Source organism: Bactrocera latifrons, unplaced genomic scaffold, assembly GCF_001853355.1.
Source record: "Bactrocera latifrons isolate USDA-ARS-PBARC rearing strain unplaced genomic scaffold, ASM185335v1 scaffold_52, whole genome shotgun sequence".
Lineage (NCBI taxonomy): Eukaryota > Metazoa > Arthropoda > Insecta > Diptera > Tephritidae > Bactrocera > Bactrocera latifrons.
The window spans coordinates 1,549,670-1,570,113 of NW_017537179.1; the positions used below are offsets into that span (position 1 = coordinate 1,549,670).

General features: G+C 38.2%; 1 protein-coding gene across 1 annotated transcript; it reads right to left on the reverse strand.

The window, feature by feature from the left end:
• Window positions 1-437: 437 nt before the first annotated feature.
• On the reverse strand, window positions 438-15,261 carry LOC108974007 (disintegrin and metalloproteinase domain-containing protein 12; the record flags this gene model as incomplete). Its single annotated transcript, XM_018941574.1, has 9 exons — window positions 438-3,023; window positions 5,794-5,926; window positions 5,993-7,153; window positions 7,225-7,423; window positions 7,869-8,042; window positions 8,126-8,291; window positions 12,402-12,550; window positions 12,676-12,864; window positions 15,131-15,261. Coding segments are annotated over 9 exons (4,301 nt in total), but the record flags the coding sequence as incomplete, so codon positions are not given.
• Between the last annotated feature and the right edge of the window lie 5,183 nt (window positions 15,262-20,444).

The following is a 20,444-nucleotide window of genomic DNA, read 5'->3' on the forward strand; positions in this document are numbered from 1 at the left end:
ACTGCTGTGGCCACGGTAGAGGACCATGTACCATGGCTGTGTCAATCTTAATTTAAGGCAGTAATGTTCGGAAAAAAGAAAACTCACAGAAACTAACGCAATGTTCAAATATTTTTTACTGAACGTGAAATAAAAGTAAAGAAAGTAGTAAAATCAATGGTTATTGTTTATATATAAGAAATCGTGTGGATCACCGGACCTTTTTTGTGTCAGTGCTGAAAAATTAATTTTTTTCTTCAAAAACAGGCAGTGTTTTCAATATTATTTTTACTAGACTTATATTACATGAAGTGGAAGCGATAAGGTTAAACAAATATTTTAATTAGAAACAAAATTTCAATAATAGATTTCTTCCCACGAAACGTGTTGATAATACAATTTTTACACTTATTATAATTAATTTCAGATTCTCTAAAATTAAAATTCTCACTGCTTGCATGCCAATATTTATTTCAATTAACAATATATATTAATTTACAAAACTTAAGCTAACGGTTCAATTTATTATCATAAACCTAACACACAATATTGGGGTCAAAAACATATGTCGTTCTATATAAAGTAATTTAAAAAATATAGTTTTAGCATAGTTAGGTGCACTATATTCGTACAATATACATACATACAATACAACTACAACGAATTCGTTCGACGCTACAATATGCCAAGGAATGAATATCACTTTTGAATTGATTTAGTTTATCTCTCGTCTTAATTTTTATAAATTTTGCACACTTCGTTTAAATTTCCTTACAATATCATAATGTATAATGTACAATTATCGCATTAATTATATGATAGTATGGCGCAAACAACCTTAAAACACTTCGGTCGAGCCCCAGCAGTGCCAATATAGTTGCAGTTGTAATATAGTATTTTGAAACTATTTCCTTGCATTAGCAAATATACACGCACAGAATAAATATCAGTTTGGTTTATGTGTTTTGGGGCATTTGAAAGAAATCAGCGCAAATGCATCAAAAAAGCTGCCATAGGAGAATAATGCAGTAGCGCACCATCCATTTTACTTTCTCGCATTGGTAGTCGCACCCTTTTCGAAGCGCTGCGTCAGGGAGGCAATGTTTCCTGACTTTACAGTGGGCGCCGTTCGCGGTGTGCCAGTCCCGGCCAAGCGCGCACCTGTAGCGCCCACACTGGGCGCGGGCGTCACTTTCTTTTGACTATTGAATGAGGGTTTCGCGGAGAGCGGTTTTGGTTTTGTGATTGTGGCGGACGGCAGTGCTGTGCTATTACTGCTGTTTGTTGTCCGTGTTGTTGTTGTAGTTGAACTTGCGGCGACAGGTGTTTTAGCGAAGGATCGGTTTCTTGTCGTCGCAGCATTTCCGCTGGTGCTGTTTGCGCCGCTGAGACGATTGACGGCAGTTGTGTTGCTCTTGTTGGCTGCAGCCGCGGCACCAACTGCTGTGGGCGCTGCGCTTAAGCTAGTGGGCTTAAAGCTAGAAAATGCTGTGGTGGACGTGAGATCGGCACGCGTAGGCGCTACTCGCGCAACTGGTGCGTTCACTGGCGCCGGGCGCAAATATGTAGGCACAGTCTGCGCTGTAACTGTATTTGCGTTTGCCGACGGTTTCGCAGCTTCCGCTGATACATTGGCGTCATTATTTGTGCTAATGCTCTTTGTGGCATTTGATGTCGTTTTCACATCTGCAGCTGTATTTTTTACTTCTTCCGCTGATTGTGGCTTGTTCTTTACCAGCGTTGACGCGCTGTATATTGAGTCGCCATTGCGCTTCTCAATTTCATTCACAATCTCACCAAGCAGACCCATGTCAGTGCTTTCATTGATGAAATCGCTTCGCTTAACAGTTTGTGCAGCGGGCGGTATTTCGTCTATGACGGAGTATATGTTATCGGTTGAAGTGGGTGAGTCCGCTTCACTCGACTCGCCTACAGTGGTCAGCGACTGTTCAACAAACTCACAATCATCATATGTGTTCTCCACGTTAGACTTGGCAGTGGCAACAGGCAGTGCGTAGCCGGAAGAAGTTGTCGAATTAGTTTTCTTCAGCGGTGGAGGGCGTGGCGGTGGACTTTTTGGACGTGAAGCCGCCGCGGCAGCCGCTACGCTCTTTGGTCGTGCACTACCCGGTGCGTAACGCATCGAACCGAATGTTTGCACGTTGGTTTTCTTGGTTGGAGAACGCATAGACTGTGCGCGCTTTACTAAATTTTTGGTTTCCTCCTCCTTAGGAGTAGTCTCTGAGTCCGAATTGGAAGACTCGCCTTGCGGTGCCACTGGCATTGGTGCTGATATCTCGATATTCTTCAACTTCTCGCGATCGATGTAGGTCTTCTCCTTCAATGGTGCCTTCTCCTCTTTCTTCAGAAAAGATGCAATACGCCTTATGGTACCATCGCGTTTCACATTCAACTTAGGGTCTGCATGTAAAGGCACCGGCGGTGGTGGGACGGGACGCGGTAATGAACCTGATTGACTGCCAGGTGGCAAGGGTGCGGAGGGCGTTGGCGACACCTCACCGCTCGACTTCTTTATTGGCAGCGTCATTGTAGAGGTCTCCAATACCGGCATCGATATAATTGGGCGCGCATTCGAGCCGGGATTCGGTGGTGGTAATGCTGGTGCAGTTGCAACGCCAACTGGTGGCGGTGGCGCCCAACGTGTGGGTTGCACCGCATCCACCGATTTACCTTTGACCAATGGCGGTGGTGGTGCAGAGCGTTGTGGTACACCTCCATTCATTGCGGCAGTGTCCTGTACCGTGGGCTGTACATAAGCCACATTGGGTGCATTGAAGTTGTTGGTTGGTGAAGTGGTATCATTGAGGGGGCGTAGGGTAAAGCCTTTGAATTTGCCAAACATGCCATTGCCAACGGAAGTGTCATTCGAGTCGCTGGGGGACTTCAGTAGCGCAGAATTCATATCGTCCGTACTGCTGGGCGTAGACTTGGGTAGGCTGTGTCCGCCGTTGGCGCCGACACCACCGCCATGAGGACCGTGATCAGGACGTGCGGGTGCTTGCTTGGCGCTGGCCGCTTTGATGCTGTAACAAGACAACAGGCCGACAAAAACGATAAGTGATGGATAAATCAAGCGTATGTGATAATATTGGGGAATGAATGTAAAAATGTTTTTGTTTTGTATAATGGTGTATTTTTATTTGTAGATTATGTTAGTCTAAAATAGATTTACAATCGACAACTTTATTCGAGCTTTTGAAGATATTATTTATTTTTGGTTCTTAAATATAAAATATGAGACAGTTAATTGTTAGTCTAAAATAAAAAAACAAATGTTATATAATGTTATAGAAAATGCACATACCACAGCCAATTGTAAAAATCATCGCAAATAGAATGCTTGCATGTTAACCAACACCACAGCCAAGTTTTTTTCAACAAAAAATGCTAGAATCATGCAATCTAAGGAAGGATATTTAAAACACTCACAAAAAGGATGAGTTTGTAGAACAGAAAAGCTTGAAAAACAGCAATATAAATTGATGCAACATCACATTTTATTTAAAGCTACACATACATATAAATACACATAAGTACACTTAAGAGTTAGGCCGAATTTTACAGACGCTTTATTAGAGACATTAAATAAATATTAAAAAAAGTAATAGTAAATAAATTGCAAAAACAATAATAAATACCACATGAACTACATACATAAAAGTATTTTTATATTAATTATTTCGACTCAGAATTTTAATAATTTGAGAGCAATAGAAATGAGTTTTTAAAGTGAACTACATATAAAACATCTTTGAGCGGCTTACATATAACGGACTTTAAGTTTTTCTTCTCTTAATTAGCAACGAAGTTATTTATGATACCACCGACCAATTTTGACTTTTACACCATCCGATTGATGTTTAAAGAGACACGAAAGACAAATATACTTTAAGTATACAGCGAAATTCCTTATAACCGTCGCAGTGCTTTTGTCCGGCTATGAGAGTTGTACAAATATGTGTTTAAAATGTACTCTTAGAGTCAAAAGGTGCAACTTATTTATACTAAACAAATAAATACGATCCAATATCATTCAGAAGTGAATAAATGACAATTATTCCCAAAGCTTCCGTTAGGGCACCGTCAACCAGATGGCGCCAGTACAAGATAGTTTATTTTTCTGTGATCATTTTGTGTATTATTCTTAAAAAAAAAAAACTGTCGCAAAACTCCAAAAATTAATTAAAAAAAAAAGAAATATTAAAAAAAAAACGCGAACTACAAGGTGTACACATTTTTGTTAAAAATTTTAGTTAAATCTTGTCCGTTTTTCAGAGATAAATTGAACGAAATATTATGAAAATTGTGTCCGCGTCCGGTCATTGGAGCTTCTCACTATCGGTTATAAGAATTAATCTTGTATGAAACTATTAATATAAAAAGGCTGTGTTCATGAAATTTGTCAAGTAATGGGAGCTGTGCGGTATGAAGACTGTCCGTAATGGGGAATTTCACTGCATATGAAAAAACGGTCAAATATGATAAAATTTGCTCGCTACTCATTCATTTGGGTGCATTGCTTTGGTTGTATTAATTCACTCATATTAACTATGTGGTTGATGGAAGCGCTGAACATACTGTAATAATATTTATTTATTTATACTTGACATGCTAAAATAAATTAATAGATTTCTTGAAAAATAAAAGTTTAATCAATCATTAAAATTGGAACTTATTTTCGAAATTTTGCACATCAGACACCAAACTTTTAACACCTTAAATAATTTCGCAACTAATTAAAGTAATGAATTGAAAGCACATGCGAATATAACGGGATTTCAAGCGACAAGTGCTCGGCTACAAAGCAGCAACAGCAACCAATTTGTTTCTTCATTTTTTCTGCAATTTATATATCTCTATTTACACAAAAGTATAAATTAAAAATTTTCTGCTTTAATGCTGACTGCAACATATATTCTTTATCGGCACAGATAATGCAAATCTTTGCGTATTTATCAACAGCTTTTGCTTGCTTCAATTAGCGCCAGCGAATGGCAAAATGCTTAGATGTTTTTTTGGTTTTGGCTAACCAATTTTTGGACACACCTATCGCGATCACTGGCTATGAACTGTGCGCCGTCGCACAGCGCATGCGGATTTGTCGTTGCCTGCAAGCGTATGTCGGTAATTTCTAGCTTGCGCCGCATAGTGTTAGCCTGACTGTTGGCGAGTGTGTTGCCCTTCGAGCTATCGTCATCCGCCAGGTGATGTTTATTAGCTCTCGTCGGGAGTGTTTGGTGGTTTGTTGGTGTTTTCAGTTTGCGTTTTAGTGTGGTTGGTGGTGTGGTTGCAGAAGCATTACTTGCTGGTATGCTTGGTATTTTGGTTGGTGTTGCTGCCGACTTGGTTTTGTTTAGATTACTATTTTGTGTGAAATTCTTTTTGATCTCCGCCACCGATACGATCTTATTACTGGGCTTAATGCTATTGAAATCTTCATTAGTTTTACTCTTAAAATGCAAATTGTTATGGATGCGCGCTAGATTATTAGTGGATGCACTTTGACTGATTAGTTTCTGACTTTCTGTTATTGTTTTTGTAGTTGTGTTCGTGCTAGTGTACGGTTTCGCTTGTGTGCTTGTGTGGAATGTGTTTGAATGTTTGAGTTGGCCCCGTTTGGCACAGGACCCTAGTGTTGTGCCTTTTAGTTTTTTAGTTGCGCTCGCAGACGATGCACAAGATGCAGTTGAAGAAGAAGATAAGTTAGAAGAAGTATTGGAAGAGTGGGAGGAAGTTGTATTGCTAGTGGAAGTGGTAAATGAGCACACCGACTTGTGCGGCGTAGATACATACATATTTTCAGCCAGCTTGCCGCCAATGAAGAAGCGTCGGTTGCGTATATAGTAAGAGAGCCAGATAATGAACACCATAAACGGTATCACGCCGAAGAAGAAAATGTACATGAAGTTCTGGAAAGCTTGGTGACCTGTTGAAACGAAATAAACGGAAATGTATGAACATACATTATGAATAATGCATATTTTGCACTTACTCGTCGGTGACGATGCTGGTCCACTGTTGATTGAACCGCCAGGTCCTGGTAGGCGACATGTTGTGCCCGAGTAGCCTACATGGCAGTGGCAATTACCGAGACTGTTGCATACACCATTGCCATTACAATTATCTGGACACTGCCTGCCGAGCCCGGTGGCACGTACACGTTCTATCGTTAGGCACTTTTGGTTGACACACATTTTGTCTTCGCCACACTTGGCGCCATTAGGCGTAAGTCCGGGATCTGTGCTTTGTAGCCCCAAATCGACCAGCGCTGTGCGACACGGGACTATATTGCCCTCATGATTGATGAATGAATGCGACAGCACCGCTGCAGATTCCATGCCGAATTCGAGTCGTTCATTCAAATGTCGGCAATGCAACATGCCGCAACGTACGTGCTCATCTTCGCACCGAATAAATGTGTTGTTGATGCGGTCGAAGCCGCAATTGCCGCCACGCTTGCCTTCAACATTTTTGCTGTAGCAATGCTCTGAGCTCTCACCGGTCGGTCCCCACAGTATGCGGCACTGTTGCGAGTGCGAACGACAATTTCCTTGGAAGCAATAGGCTTGTCCGCTGTCGCACTCTTCGGTGTCACGTTTGAACACATCTGCCGGACAGTATTCCGACTCGCCGGTACAGTATTCGGGCAAATCACATTCGTTTTCGGCCACACGGCACGCCTGTCCAGCCGCTTTGGGACGACATGTACTCAAATCACAGCATTCACCAGTGGCACAAGACGCGTTTGTGTGCAGCATACAAGTGTACGGGTCGCAGCAGGTATTCTCACAGTAGTTGGGCAGCCCACAGTCACATTGCTCGCCGGGCTCCACGAAACCGTTTCCGCATTGCGGTGACTCGAACAACTTAGTGGGTTTGTTACGTAGGCAATAGTTCATGCCACGCGAGAAAGCAATGTTGAGCTGATCAATGCTACAACTGCTCCAATGCACCGGCACCACGGACGTGGACGAAGCGGACATTATGCATTTCTCATCCTGGCACTTACAGTCGGACGAATCGTGCTCCATGCCAAAGTTGTGACCCATTTCGTGCGCCATTGTGGTGGCCACAACGGCTACAATTTGACTGTGCTCGTTCGAAACGCCGCCCGAGTACTCGTGCGTGCAAATGGGACCCTTCAACGCTTTGCCTATATGCGGAATGAAATGTATTATATATTTGTCCATGTTTTATGTTATTACAGTTGCAATCGTTAATTACCAACAACGCCGCCGCTAAATTGCTCTTTGGTCAGCAACTGCGCATTATCATTAGGATGGTCCAGCACCAGTTTTGTTCGCCGATAGTTGAGGAAGTTGCGTAGCGTTAGATCTCCATCATTCGAAAAATCAATCTCATCGTACTCGTTCCAGATCACCACACCCACCAAAGCAACAAAGATATTCAGTGGTACGTATAACTTGGGGAAAGAAAAATAAAAATTATAGCTCAGTTCATTAAGTGTAAAGTTGGTTAATATAGACATAATTTGCGAACTAAAGGAATGCCCATGCAAATTTTCGGGTCTTTCCTTTTAATTTTTATATATGTGTGAATAAGATTGAATGATGTATCGTCTAGAATCTGTTACTGTGGGAACAATTTTGTTTACATACTTTTTTTTAATTACTTTAAATAGAAGGCTTAAGACTTTAACGCGCTTGCAAATTTGCTATTTTTAAGCTCATAGCATTTCCATTCATTTTAGTGTATCTCCTTTTTTTTACCAATACCTAGGTTTAGACTTGGATGTAGAAGATTTCTCTTCGGATATGAAGTACGGTCAGGATGATAGATTACTAAGATTCTGTCGCTTAGTAACCATTGCAATGTCCCTATGACTATCTTAAAGTTAGTCAACTTACCGCATTGATTATATTGGCTAAGTCCTTGCAGTGCTGATGTACTTTCTTCGAGCTCTCCCCAAACGATTTATACAATTTATTGTCAACCACAATAACAAGTTCTACATAGGACGAGTGTTTGTTGGCATTGTAAGGACCGCGTATCACATCGTTATTCTCATAGGACCTTTTATACTGCAATTATATTGAATAATATATCAAGAATATACAAAAGTATATAGCAACAATTTTTCATACGCTCAATAAATGATACTCACTCTTAAAATGCGGTTGATTTTCGACCCATCTAAGTGCATTGGTGCTTCTGAAAAGTCGTCGCTCTTTCGCCGCAAATTCTCAGCCTTCCAGAAAGGAGTGTGTGCGTGGTTGTCGGTGGCACTGTCGTAGCCACATGTTGCATTTTTGTTCAACAAATCGGCGTGTCTATAAATTAAGAAGCAAAACAATAATTGCCAATTTAAAAAAAAAAAAAAAAGTTAGTTGTACATATTACTACAAACCACAAATTAGCCATGAAATGTAGCTAACTGTTTTTGCAAATATTTTATGCCTTAACGGAAGTGCCAACGGAAGAAAGCGAGAAGATATTCTAGTGAGTAATTTATATGCAAACACGTCCCGCCTTCAACAGACAAAGAAACATGCATTAATATGGTAGACACGCTTGTTTTATTAAAGACCATTGGCCGTGGCACTGTGTGGGCGAGTAGCGACGTCGGTTAAAGTGGCTAAAACGGCAGCGGCGTGTTTGCCGACATGCGTTGACCAAATATTGACTCAAAAGGTGGCCATACGAAAAGCCAACTCGCTTTCTTGTTGGACAGGCCATCAAAATTAAAATAGGCAGACAAGCCGGTAGCTATCCGTTAATGGATAGTGGAGACATTCTGACGACTATAAAGCTCTACTGGCCAAAAACGAGAGTATAATTTAATAAAGACATTAGAAAAGTATTTTTCGGGATATCAGAATGGAATTAATTAGCCTATACATATGTATGTATACATATATGCATATATGTATGTATACCTAAAAAAATTTCAATTGGCTAAAATTTCTGTATTGCCCATTCCAAATTGGTCTAGCTCAGTAAGTTTCGGAACATAAAACTTAAAGTTGAGATTTTTGAAATTAGATTTTTAAAATCGGACGGCGATGGTACTCGGAGCTTTGCAGTCGAAATGTAATAAATTCTACGATTATTGCTCTTTTTCTATTCAAAAACTCTTTTTCTACCAAAAATTTAATATTTGTTCACATATTCGGTATATATAGGCATACCAACATTATAAAGAAACGTTTGGTAATAAATCAGCGTAAGTACTACTTTGATCAAATTGAAAGGCTAATTTTTAATTTATACTTCAAATTTTTTTTATGTTATTTGGTACTACTGTTAATAACATCTATGCTAAATATCACGTCAAAATATTTATTAGTATTTGAGATACGCGTCGTTTTGTGAGGCTCTAAAAGAAGTGCGGCAACGCACCATCTCATACTGCATTGGTAATTCGTGATCATTTCGCTACATTTTCAAAGATTACTTTGAATGAGATGAAATGGACAAAATTCACCTTTCGCTTCGCTTGGAATCTCCAATTGGCGCCACCTTGCGAAAATAAGAAATGACAGGAGCGCTCTTGTTAACTCGGTTATAACCGCGTAAGCGGTTTCTCCGCCAGTAAAGAAGAGATAGACCGATAGGTATGGTCTAAAATAAACCGAAAAGTCGATAATTTTTTCAATATATTAGTGACAAAAAAGTACCCGGAAATTTCAATTAAACTCCCCGAGTAAAAGTGTATTTTGCTGAGTTGGTAGGACTGTTATAATATTTACTATGCCAAACATGAGCGCTATCTGTCAAACCGGTTTGTTTACAGCAGCTCTTGAAGGCAATCTTCGTCCCGGACGACCTTCGACCTCTTCAACTGATGAATGTAGTAACAACGTGAAGGATATGGTGCTTTAAAATCGTAAGGCAAGTGTTAGAGAGATGGCAAGAGAGCTCGACATCTCTGGCGAGTCCGTTCGTATGATTTCGATGGATATTTTGAGTATGAAACGAGTTCTTCTTGCTGTCGAACATGCTTGATCGTCTTTCTGATCAAGCTTGATCGTGCGAATTCTGATCCCATCATGGAAAAATTCATGGAAAGCATTATAACTGCCGATGAGACGTGGATTTATAAGTTTGACATCAAAACTAGTCAACAATCATCGGAATTGAAAGAAAAACGAGCCGAAACCAAAAACACAATGACAAAGCCGCTCAAAATTCAAAGTGATACTCATTGTGTATTTTGATATTCGTGGTTTGGTTCATCATGAACTTGTTCCTGAGAGGCATACGGTCAATAAAGTCGTATTGAGGCGTTTACGTGAGAACATCCGTCGAAAACGGCCGGAATTGTAAAACAACCATACACGAAGATAATGCAAGATCGCATCAAGCTACGATTGTGACCACATTTAAAACGTAATGAATGCCATCGATCGACCACCGTATTCACCACATTTGGCTATTTTTTCTGGCTCCTCAACTGAAATTGCAGCTCCGTGGAAACCGCTTTGAGTCGATCGAAGAGATAAAATAAAATTCGCTGAAGAAGCTGAAGGCCACCCCAAAAAGTTCTTATGAAAAATCATTTTCATAAGTGTATTAAATCTGGTGGGGATTACTTTGAAGGCGATAAAATACATATCGATGAATAATTCAGTATTGTGCTTAAAAATTTACACCATTCTAAGTTTTGGAAATATATTTAACGTAGTATAGATCGATAGACATGGTCTAAAATAAACCGAAGAATCTGAGATAATTTTATTTGATATTTTAGTGTTGTGTTAGGTTTAATTTATAGGTACATAAATATAATCACTGAATTTTAAGATGTTTTTGAGCTCTACAAGAATATTTTTTTAAACTTATCTATAACTATATGTAGTGTCGGAGGTATATCAGAATATGTTTGCTACCGAATTGAAAGGTATGAAGGATTCAGCGAGTCCAGGATGTGACATCTGGCAATATGTTTCACTATATTAATACGGAGATGTACCACCGAATCAAAAAGAAACTACTACTGTTATCGTACCCCGGTCTTCTGCGCCCTATGATCAATTTGCGCCTAGAAGGTAATTACTAATAAATTTTCAAATAAAAGAAAAAGCTCGGTCGAGAACTTAGCCGAGCTGCGAATGTCACATTATTATTATAAACTTGTTTTGTCAATTGAATATTATAATGATGTAATTAGTCTAAAAAGGAAACCTCATTAACATGCTAACATTTGCTTGTACACATATACCTATATATATATAGTATACTATGTATTCATGATTCTTATTTGGAATATTTTATTTGTCAGCGGATATTGAGTTCAACACATTACTTAGCACACATCGAATCACAATCGTCGAAAATATAATTGGCATTTCAGACATCAGTTCATATTTTTGCGAATATAAACTAAATTATGTTTTGTAAGGCAAAAGCTTATAATGGCGCACAGTTCCTTAGCTATTAAAGATTGAAATGTTGATTAACGCTTGCCAAGTAAATTTAACTGTGAATACAATTGATTATAACCGCAATTATTCGAACAGAATAAAGTAATAAAAAATTTATAAAATTTATCCAGGTGAAGCAACTAAGTAATTACTTGAACACACGTATATGCCTTATGAGAACTGAAGATACTAAAGGTATCTTTTGGTCGTCCAAAAGAGAGAGAAATTAAGTTGATCGGCATGTTAGCTGATACTAGTATAAAGATATTAGTGAACGGCGTTGATATTCATGAAAAATGTAGTAAAGAAAGTTCTATGAGGAGGAGGAGGAGGGTCCCTTTTCTATATTAGGCATTTATGTCAGCACTTCTACACTCCAATCGTCGAAACACTTCTCAACTCAATTTTTGGAATAGCCTTTAGCTCTATCAGCGATTTCCGACTATTTTGAAAAACGAGGGCCTTTTAATGTTCTCTTTCTTTTTGAAAATTGGAAAAATATTTGGCTTATATGGAGGCTAGGACATGGTTACAGTAAGTAATTGTTTTAGCCAAATATTCACAAACAAACGAAAATCGCTGAACTCATAAAAACACGCCTAATTAACCTTAGCGGCTACTACAGCCAACGTGGGCAATGAATACAACTGGAAATTGTGTCGTACTTCAGGGCATGAATATCAATGTAACCTAAACATTTGACAAGTAGAATCCTCAAGACTGCGAAGTTTTAAATTCAAAATTCCCGTTATTTTTATAATATACCTCGTATATTGAATAATAGAAACGAACTATCTAAGTATTACTTTTCGAGATTGAACTTTAAACCGAGTATACAACGGGTTAAGAATTTCATGGAGAAATTCAACATCTAAGGCAGTAACAAAACCTACTACAACATTTTTTAAAAAATGAGTTCGTACGATTCTGCCCTTTTGTCATGCATGGAAATGGCAATTCATAGGTAGTCAAACTACAAGCCGCCATAATCACCGTAATATTAGTTTTGTAACTTACCGAAATAAAAAATGATCATCCTGCAACCGCCCATCACTACCGGAGTGTATGAAATATGTGTCGACACCATCGTAAACTAGACCATTGACACCACCGCCATTACAAGTAGATATGGCAACATTGGAAAGCGGTTTGCCGCGTATAGTGCCCTTTGAATTAAAAAAAAAATACATTAATGAATTTAATCAAAATCGATATTTAGCAGAAAAAATTAAAAATAAAAGAATCTAAAATTTTTTACAACAACAACATTTTTATTGTAAGCACAATTCACCTGGTAATGACATAGTTCCAATTCAGTCTTTGTGAAATTTTTTACTACACGCCCCGTTGGCGAATTCGAATGCTGATAGCGGAGGAAATGCTCGGCTGGCAGTAACTCATCGTTGCGATGCAAGTCAATGTGTACGCGTTGACCTTCATGCTGGTACGTGAGTGTTATGTGCGGAACATGTTGACCTTCCTGGAAAGGAAAAATATGGTTAAGTTGAATTGAAAATAATTACATATTGTTTTTCAGAAATAAGTAAGTCTTAATATAAATTTCATATTTATTCTCTTTATTTCTGCGAAATTTCCTAATCATCTAATAAGGAATAAATCATTTGAAACTCACAAAAAATATCATTAAATTGTCTTTTCATATTTGCATTCCATAGAATAACGGTTGAGGAGTTGTACGCTGGGTGGCGCACCCACGAAATTACTTTGCCAATAAGCCTAATTTACCAATACATTCATTTACACAGGAGTGCTATAAAATAGAGGGGACCACCGACAACCATCAGCCACTTGGATAGCCAATGACTGCCTTCAACCTATTAAATGCTTAATAATTTGTCCGGCGGCCGATCATATTACCGCGGACAAATTTAATTTCAACATGCAAATTGTGGGCGTTTTGCAATTTCCCTTAATGAAATGCGCAGAAACGCACATCCTTTAACAGAACGGCACAAAGCACACAGGCCAACCTTGAAGAGTGTGCAGTTGGTCGTGCAGCATTTTGTCATCGCTCACATCGCCATACAAGAAACAGGTGACAGCTTGCCTCCGAGTGTTGAAAGTGATAGATGGGACTCTTGTGTTCGGAAATTGAACATCGTGCATCGTGTAGATTTTAAGCAATGTGAGCGGCAGCTTTTCAACGAGGTATAGACGCTAAAGTACAGCTAGAAAGAGTTAACACATGTGCTTTGAAGAATAAATTTTACATTTTTGAGTGCAAATTTGCAATTACAAAAAATTGAGAGATTTTTATTACCGGAATGTTCAAAATTTTCCTTATTTGAAGTGGTAAAAAATATATAACGGGTGATCCAAGTGGCTGTACTTTTTTCAATTGCCTGTTTTTGACAGATCACGCATGAGTCGTGTCAAGCTGTCATGTTATTTTTGTCATCATGGAAAAACCTGAACAGCGTTTACAAATCGTTCGACAAAAATTCACGTTTTGTAAAGAATGCGGTTCGCGCGCTTCGCTCAACTTATGGTCAACATAATCGGCCTACTGGGCGTACTATTCACAACACCATTAATTATATTAATTATAATAAATTTGAAGTTTCCTTGCTTTTTCTTTAAAAAAGTAGGGAACCTCAAATTGGATCACCCTTTAATAACAGTATTTTGAACCGGAATTTCTTTTTTCACTAGAGGCCATCCAAGATTGCCATGGGTTAAAGGTTTGTGAAGCAATGTTAAAACTCCGACCATGTGTATAGCTGATTAATGAAACGATGTGTCGTTCGAAATCGTACGAAATAAAGAATGATTTAGTTCACCACCAGCGTTGAGGCTGAGAAAATTTTGACTAGCTCACTTCACGACACAACTTATTACTGCTTATAACGAAAGAAAACGATTAAGAAGGTTCTTTCGTTTCAGCGAATACTTATACCCTGAACAGGGTATATTTATTTTGTCACGAAGTTTGTAACACCCAGAAGAAAGCGTCGGAGACCCTATAAAGTAAATATATAAATGATCAGTATGTTATGCTGTTGAGCTGATTCGATTTAGCCATGTCCGTCTGTCTGTCTGTCCGTCTGTCCGTCTGTCTGTATATATACGAACTAGTCCCTCAGTTTTTAAGATATCGTTTTGAAATTTTGCAAACACCATTTTCTCYTCAAGAAGCTACTCAYTTGTCGGAACTGCCGATATCGGACCACTAHAACATATAGCTGCCATATAAACTGAACGGTCGGAATCAAGTTCTTGTATGGAAAACTTACACATTTGACAAGACATATTCACGAAATTTGGTACAGATAATTTTCTAAGGCAACAATGTAATCTCCGAAAAAATTATTCAGATCGGCTCACTATAGCATATAGCTGTCATATAAACTGAACGATCGGAATCAAGTTCTTGTATGGAAAACATTCGCGTTTAACAAGATATATTCACGAAATTTGGTATAGATAATTTTCTAAGGCAACAATGTAATCTCCGAAGAAATTGTTCCAATCGGTTAACTATAGCATATAGCTTCCATACAAACTGAACATATAGTTACTAACATAAATGCACCTGTGAAGGGTATTTAGCTTCGGTGCCACCGAAGTTAACGTTTTTTCTTGTTTTAATATGTTCGCTTGCATTAGAAGTTTCGGGTTTCATCACCTGGTTGGTATTATAGCTATATTTATCGCAAAGGACCAATCCCAAATTTTAATGTAGTTGTGATCCAATTATCTTTTCATATTTGTAACATTTTACTCACCTCCGCATCCAATGTGCTTCGCAAGGCGCGTTTATGTCGCCCATGCAGAATTTCAGGGCGTATCACGGAATGGCTTGTGAACTCATTAAGGGCAGGAAAAAAATCACCAGTCTGTGGATATGATGAATGTGCTGGAAAAGATAATAAAAAAAAAACAAAAATTAGAAGAATATGGAAAACAGAGAATTAGGTAATCTAGTGAAAGAAAAAGTGTGATTCCCTATAGAGTGAGAAAAAAGTACAAAATAGAACACTGTGCAACAACACAAAAAATTACGAAATGATTGCCCAAAAGTGTTAATGACACCACGGCAGACGCAAAGACGAATTAACGAATTAACGAATATTTAGAAATGTAATGTCATTTTAAATGCTAAGAACAACAACAACGACACAAACTGAAAAAAGATTTACACATGCAGCTAAGGTGGAAGCTTACGTGAGCCAGTCTATCCACCAACAACATCATCCATTTACAAGGCAGCGAACCACAACAAATGTTAACCATAAATTTGTATATTGATGTGTGCGGTGGTGTGCGTGCCACGCATACAATTGCTTATGTGGGCTTGCGAAGATGCACAAGCTGGTGTGCAACGCGAAGCATTGACATTGACAAACTTTAGTAGTCCAGATTTATGTAATAGCCAACAAGCTGTGACACCGTGTCGAGCGCGCGAAAGAGGATTGGGCGAGTAAGGGAGTGTACATGTGTGGATGTATGTGAGCACTGGGAACTAGGTAAGAGGCGCGCTGCATCAATCCACCATAATTGAACATGAGAAACTGTGGTTAGTCTCTAATTACGTGGCATTAGGTGACAGCACAAGGTGCGTGGCGGCTACGAAACGCCACAGAGCCCAAAGACGGGTGACTTTGTGTGAAACGACAGTGAGCAGGGCCCAACGACATGACCAACTCTGCCGTAACCCTTGGCGGACAAGCATGTAATTATAAGCTCTGAGCATGAGCACCGATGAGCAGGCAGCGATAAGATATGCTAACAAGCCGTCTACTATTTCATACAGTAAAGTGGTTGCTGTTACTACTAGGTGGCTTGGTTGCCATTGTATGCACATGCAGACATGCATATGCATATGTGAACGTTTGTAAATGATTTGCGGTAATTACGAGCAATGACTGAATTAAACAGTAATCTACTGATGGTAATCATTGCTCGATTATGAGGCGAGACGGGTGTTCTTGGGTGTTGGAAGAGCTGTCATCACATCACAAATGCGGCGATAAAACTGCTCAGTAACTGTAATAATAAGTCAGTGTCAATATATATATGTACGTGTGTCAACGCAAAGCCGTAAACAACAAAAATACAAGAGCAGATACGATGAGAGAGATTTTAACAAATTGAGCTGGAAAAGTTTTGATTGCGTTGACAGCCAAAGTGGCTGAAATTTACACACACACAAGCGATGTTGTCTCAAGAAATGTATTTAATATTTGATGAGTTTTGCAGAGACAAGGTCAGGGCATAAACTTGAAAACTAAATTGATCTAAGTGCGGCGACATGTTTTGAAGGTCAAAATTTTTGCAACCAAAATATAAATATTTATTTATTCAAAAACAGTACAATAAATTAAGTGGATGAAAATCTGTGTTTATGTAAACATAAACTGGCGAAGTCGACATTGCGAGTTTTCGAGAGAAAAGTTCTGCGAAAGATTTATGGTCCTTTGCGCGTTGGCCACGGCAAATATCGCATTCGATAGAATGCTGTACGAGATATATGACGAAATTGACATAATTCAGCGAATGAAAAGACAGCGGCTACGCTGGCTGGGTCTTGTTGTTCGAATGGACGAAAACAGACGAAGCAGAGGAAGACCTCCACTCCGTTGGAAAGACCAGGTGGAGAAGGACCTGGCTACGCTTGGAATATCCAATTGGCGCCACGTAACGAAAAGAACGACGGGCGCGCTGTTGTTAACTCGGCTATAATCGCCTAAGCGGTGTCTACGATAATTAAGACAAAAAGAAACTGGCAAACAAAAAAAAAATTGTCAAATAAAATTTTTTTTACAAAAGAATTTTACATATTTTGATCGTTCAGTGTTATGGTAGCTACTAGTATATGCTACAATGATCCGATGTTGGTTGACATCGGCCCCGACAGTAAGCAGTGTTTTGGAGAGAAAAGAACGGGTTCAATATTGTAGATCAGCAGGCATACGGACAACCATTCAGACATGCCTAATTCGATTATTTATATATGTACATATATTGTATATGTATGTACATATATTTAAAAGGATTTCGAACGTTTTTCCTGGGTGTTACAAATGTCAAGGCAAACTTAATTATACGCTTTCAGGGTTGAACGTAAGGAAATAAAATATAATATGAAATAAGCACAAAAAATAATAAATTAATAAATACAAAGAAAAATTTAAAAGAAATTTACTAAAACTAAAAATTAATGCAAGTAAATTTATAGTTTCTTAGTAAAGACATAACTTAAGCCACACCATTTTAACCGTCTAACGCTAGGCTATCGAATAAGCAATACCAGATGCTCAAGCAGGTTTTGTTGCTTAAACCTGGCGCTTACAAGCCCACTAATCCAATTTTGTAACCCTATAAACTAAATAAAATCAATCAAAATCGCTTTAATGAGGCATCCGGATACTTTCTTTTGCATATGAATTTATGATATGAGAAGGGCGGCCAAATATTATACATGGTTGAAGAGTAAACCATGACAATTATTTCGAGCCCGTCGTTTCTTGTGAAATACTTCTTATTCCTAATTTCAACAATTTTGTCAACTTGCTTCAATAAGAAGTCACACTGTGCAGCGAACTTTTCGTCTACGCATAAATAATCCTCTTTGGACGCACTTTGTAACGATTTACCTAGACCATGCATGACACACACTAAAGTGCAAGATTTAAAAATAAATCTGAAATTCTTTATAAACTTTTCAAGGGAATTGTGTATGAGTGGGAGGGATTTTCCACACGCCTGCCTGCTTTGACAAACGACCGCGACGGACACAAAAAATATTGAAAAAAAAACTAAAGAAAATTAAGAAGACAAGCGTAAGCTGATCATAGCTTATAGGCACATTTTTGCCCCACTTTCCATTATTTTCGTCGAGCACCGACGGCGGCGTGTCTACAACAATGATGTAAAACTAATTAACTCTATAAAATATAAAGAGAGAGAGAGAGAGTCCTCACAGAACATAAATGCCGGCATTTAAAATTTGCCGGCATTTCAAATTTATCTATTTTTCCTAAATCTGCCGTGGAATATGGAAAATATTTTTGGACACATATTTAGTGCCGGTTCAAAGATGTCGCGAGGGCTCATAATGGGCTGCTGGCGCTGTCATTGAATGTGCGTTTGAGTGTGCCGTATGACGTTGAATTTGCACTCGAAATAGTCTAAGGAGGGAACATCATTTTAAATTACTTACGCACTCACTCATTTGTTATGAAAATGTTAATGTGGAGAGGTGTTTATGCACTTAATTTAAGTAAATATGAATAACATGTTTGCAATCAAACTAAAAAAAACATCGGCTAAGGGAATCTTTCTGGGCTTCTATAATGTACATTTACTTTTCCTCATTTTATTACTTCTTAATTAATTAACAGTCCGATTTTGCTGGATGCTTGATTATTAACATAATGAATGTAAGTTTGTCGCTTTTATTTATAAACGTCTGATGTTATCCAACAATTGAGGGGTCCTATATGTTTCAATCCGTCTTCGAACGGGTTATGTGGGAGGTTTTGTGTTATCGACTTATCGGATTGTAGCCTGAAAACTGAGTGATGAGTTATGAGTATAGAGTACATTTCTTATCCCTATGTTTGATGTTGTTCTTTAAAGCTTATCACTCTTAATGACATTAGTCTCTCAAAAACCTATCTTATGACTTTCGTACTATCTTCATAATTTTCCCTTTTTTGATTTCGTATATACATGGTCAATAACAGTAATATTTATTATTTGTCTAAAATAAATATTCCATTTGAATCGCAAAAAGTACTGACAGAAGCCTTGCCTGTCGAATATTGTTTTTTCGAACGCTTTGGATGAAATCAGCGGACTGCTGATTTGACTATTTTGAGATGTTATTAGGATGTTATACTCACTCTATTTCATTTTACGATGACCAAGCCAATTTTAATGAATTTTCATAGTGATAAAGTTCAGTAAACTTGCTGCACATAAAAATTGATACATATGGTGATACCTAAGTAGAAATCGCTTAGATTGACTTAATCTAAGATATGTAATTTAAATCGGAATAAAAACCCATTGGTGCCCTTTATTTGACTTTACGACATTTTAAGTTATCCTGAACCAATATTTAAGGTGAAATGCAGAATCGAATCTCGAAAAATGCAAATCAGAAATACCCAAATAATCCCGTTATCCTAGTTAGCATAAACTTTCTTAAAACCTCGGCATAAAATGAAACAAGTTCGAGTCTGCCATTAGTCTCAAATTGACGATGAATAATAGAGTTTTTGATATTTTTGTAAGGAAGGTACTGTTCCTTTTAGTTTGAGCATGTATTATTATGAGACTGATTGGGATAGCCGAAAACCAACCGTAAGAGAATAACCACAAAAATCGTACACGAGGGTAATTTATTTTATATGGTAGCATCAAACCGTTAACTTCAGTTTCGCCGTAGCTATAATAAACCTCATAGATACAAAGTTTCTTTATAAAAATTTGATTTTGATCGGAAGTTTATATGGCAGATATATGCTACAGTAATCCGATCTGAACAATATCATTGGAGATTGAACTGCTGCCTTGAATAATAATTTGATGAAGATATCTCTAAACAGCATCACAAGAAATCACAAGTGTTGAGACGAAAAATGTTAATGGGCGCTGCCATCAACACCTCGAGCAATGGGAAAGTAATTTCAAAATGCATATGGCATATTGAGAACACATATACATACACATAATACATACTATATGTAAACAAACCCATGTAAATAGTTCACAGCGTGCTGACAACACAGTTCCATTAAAGAGCTTGTTCCCACATAACGTAACGGTGTACTTTGTGAAGCCAAGATAAGCAACGCAAGGACATTTGCTACATAACGGGTATATTTTTTTCAATAGCATTTTTTGACAGATCACGCGTGAAACGTGTCAGCTGTCTTGTTACTTTTGTTCAGTATTGTATGGAATTTCATCATGGAAAGACTTACGCCCCAAAAACGTTTACAAGTCCTTCAGCTTTATTATGAAAATTCACGTTTTGTAAAGAATATGGTTCGATCACTTCTCTCAACTCATGATCAATATAATCGGCCT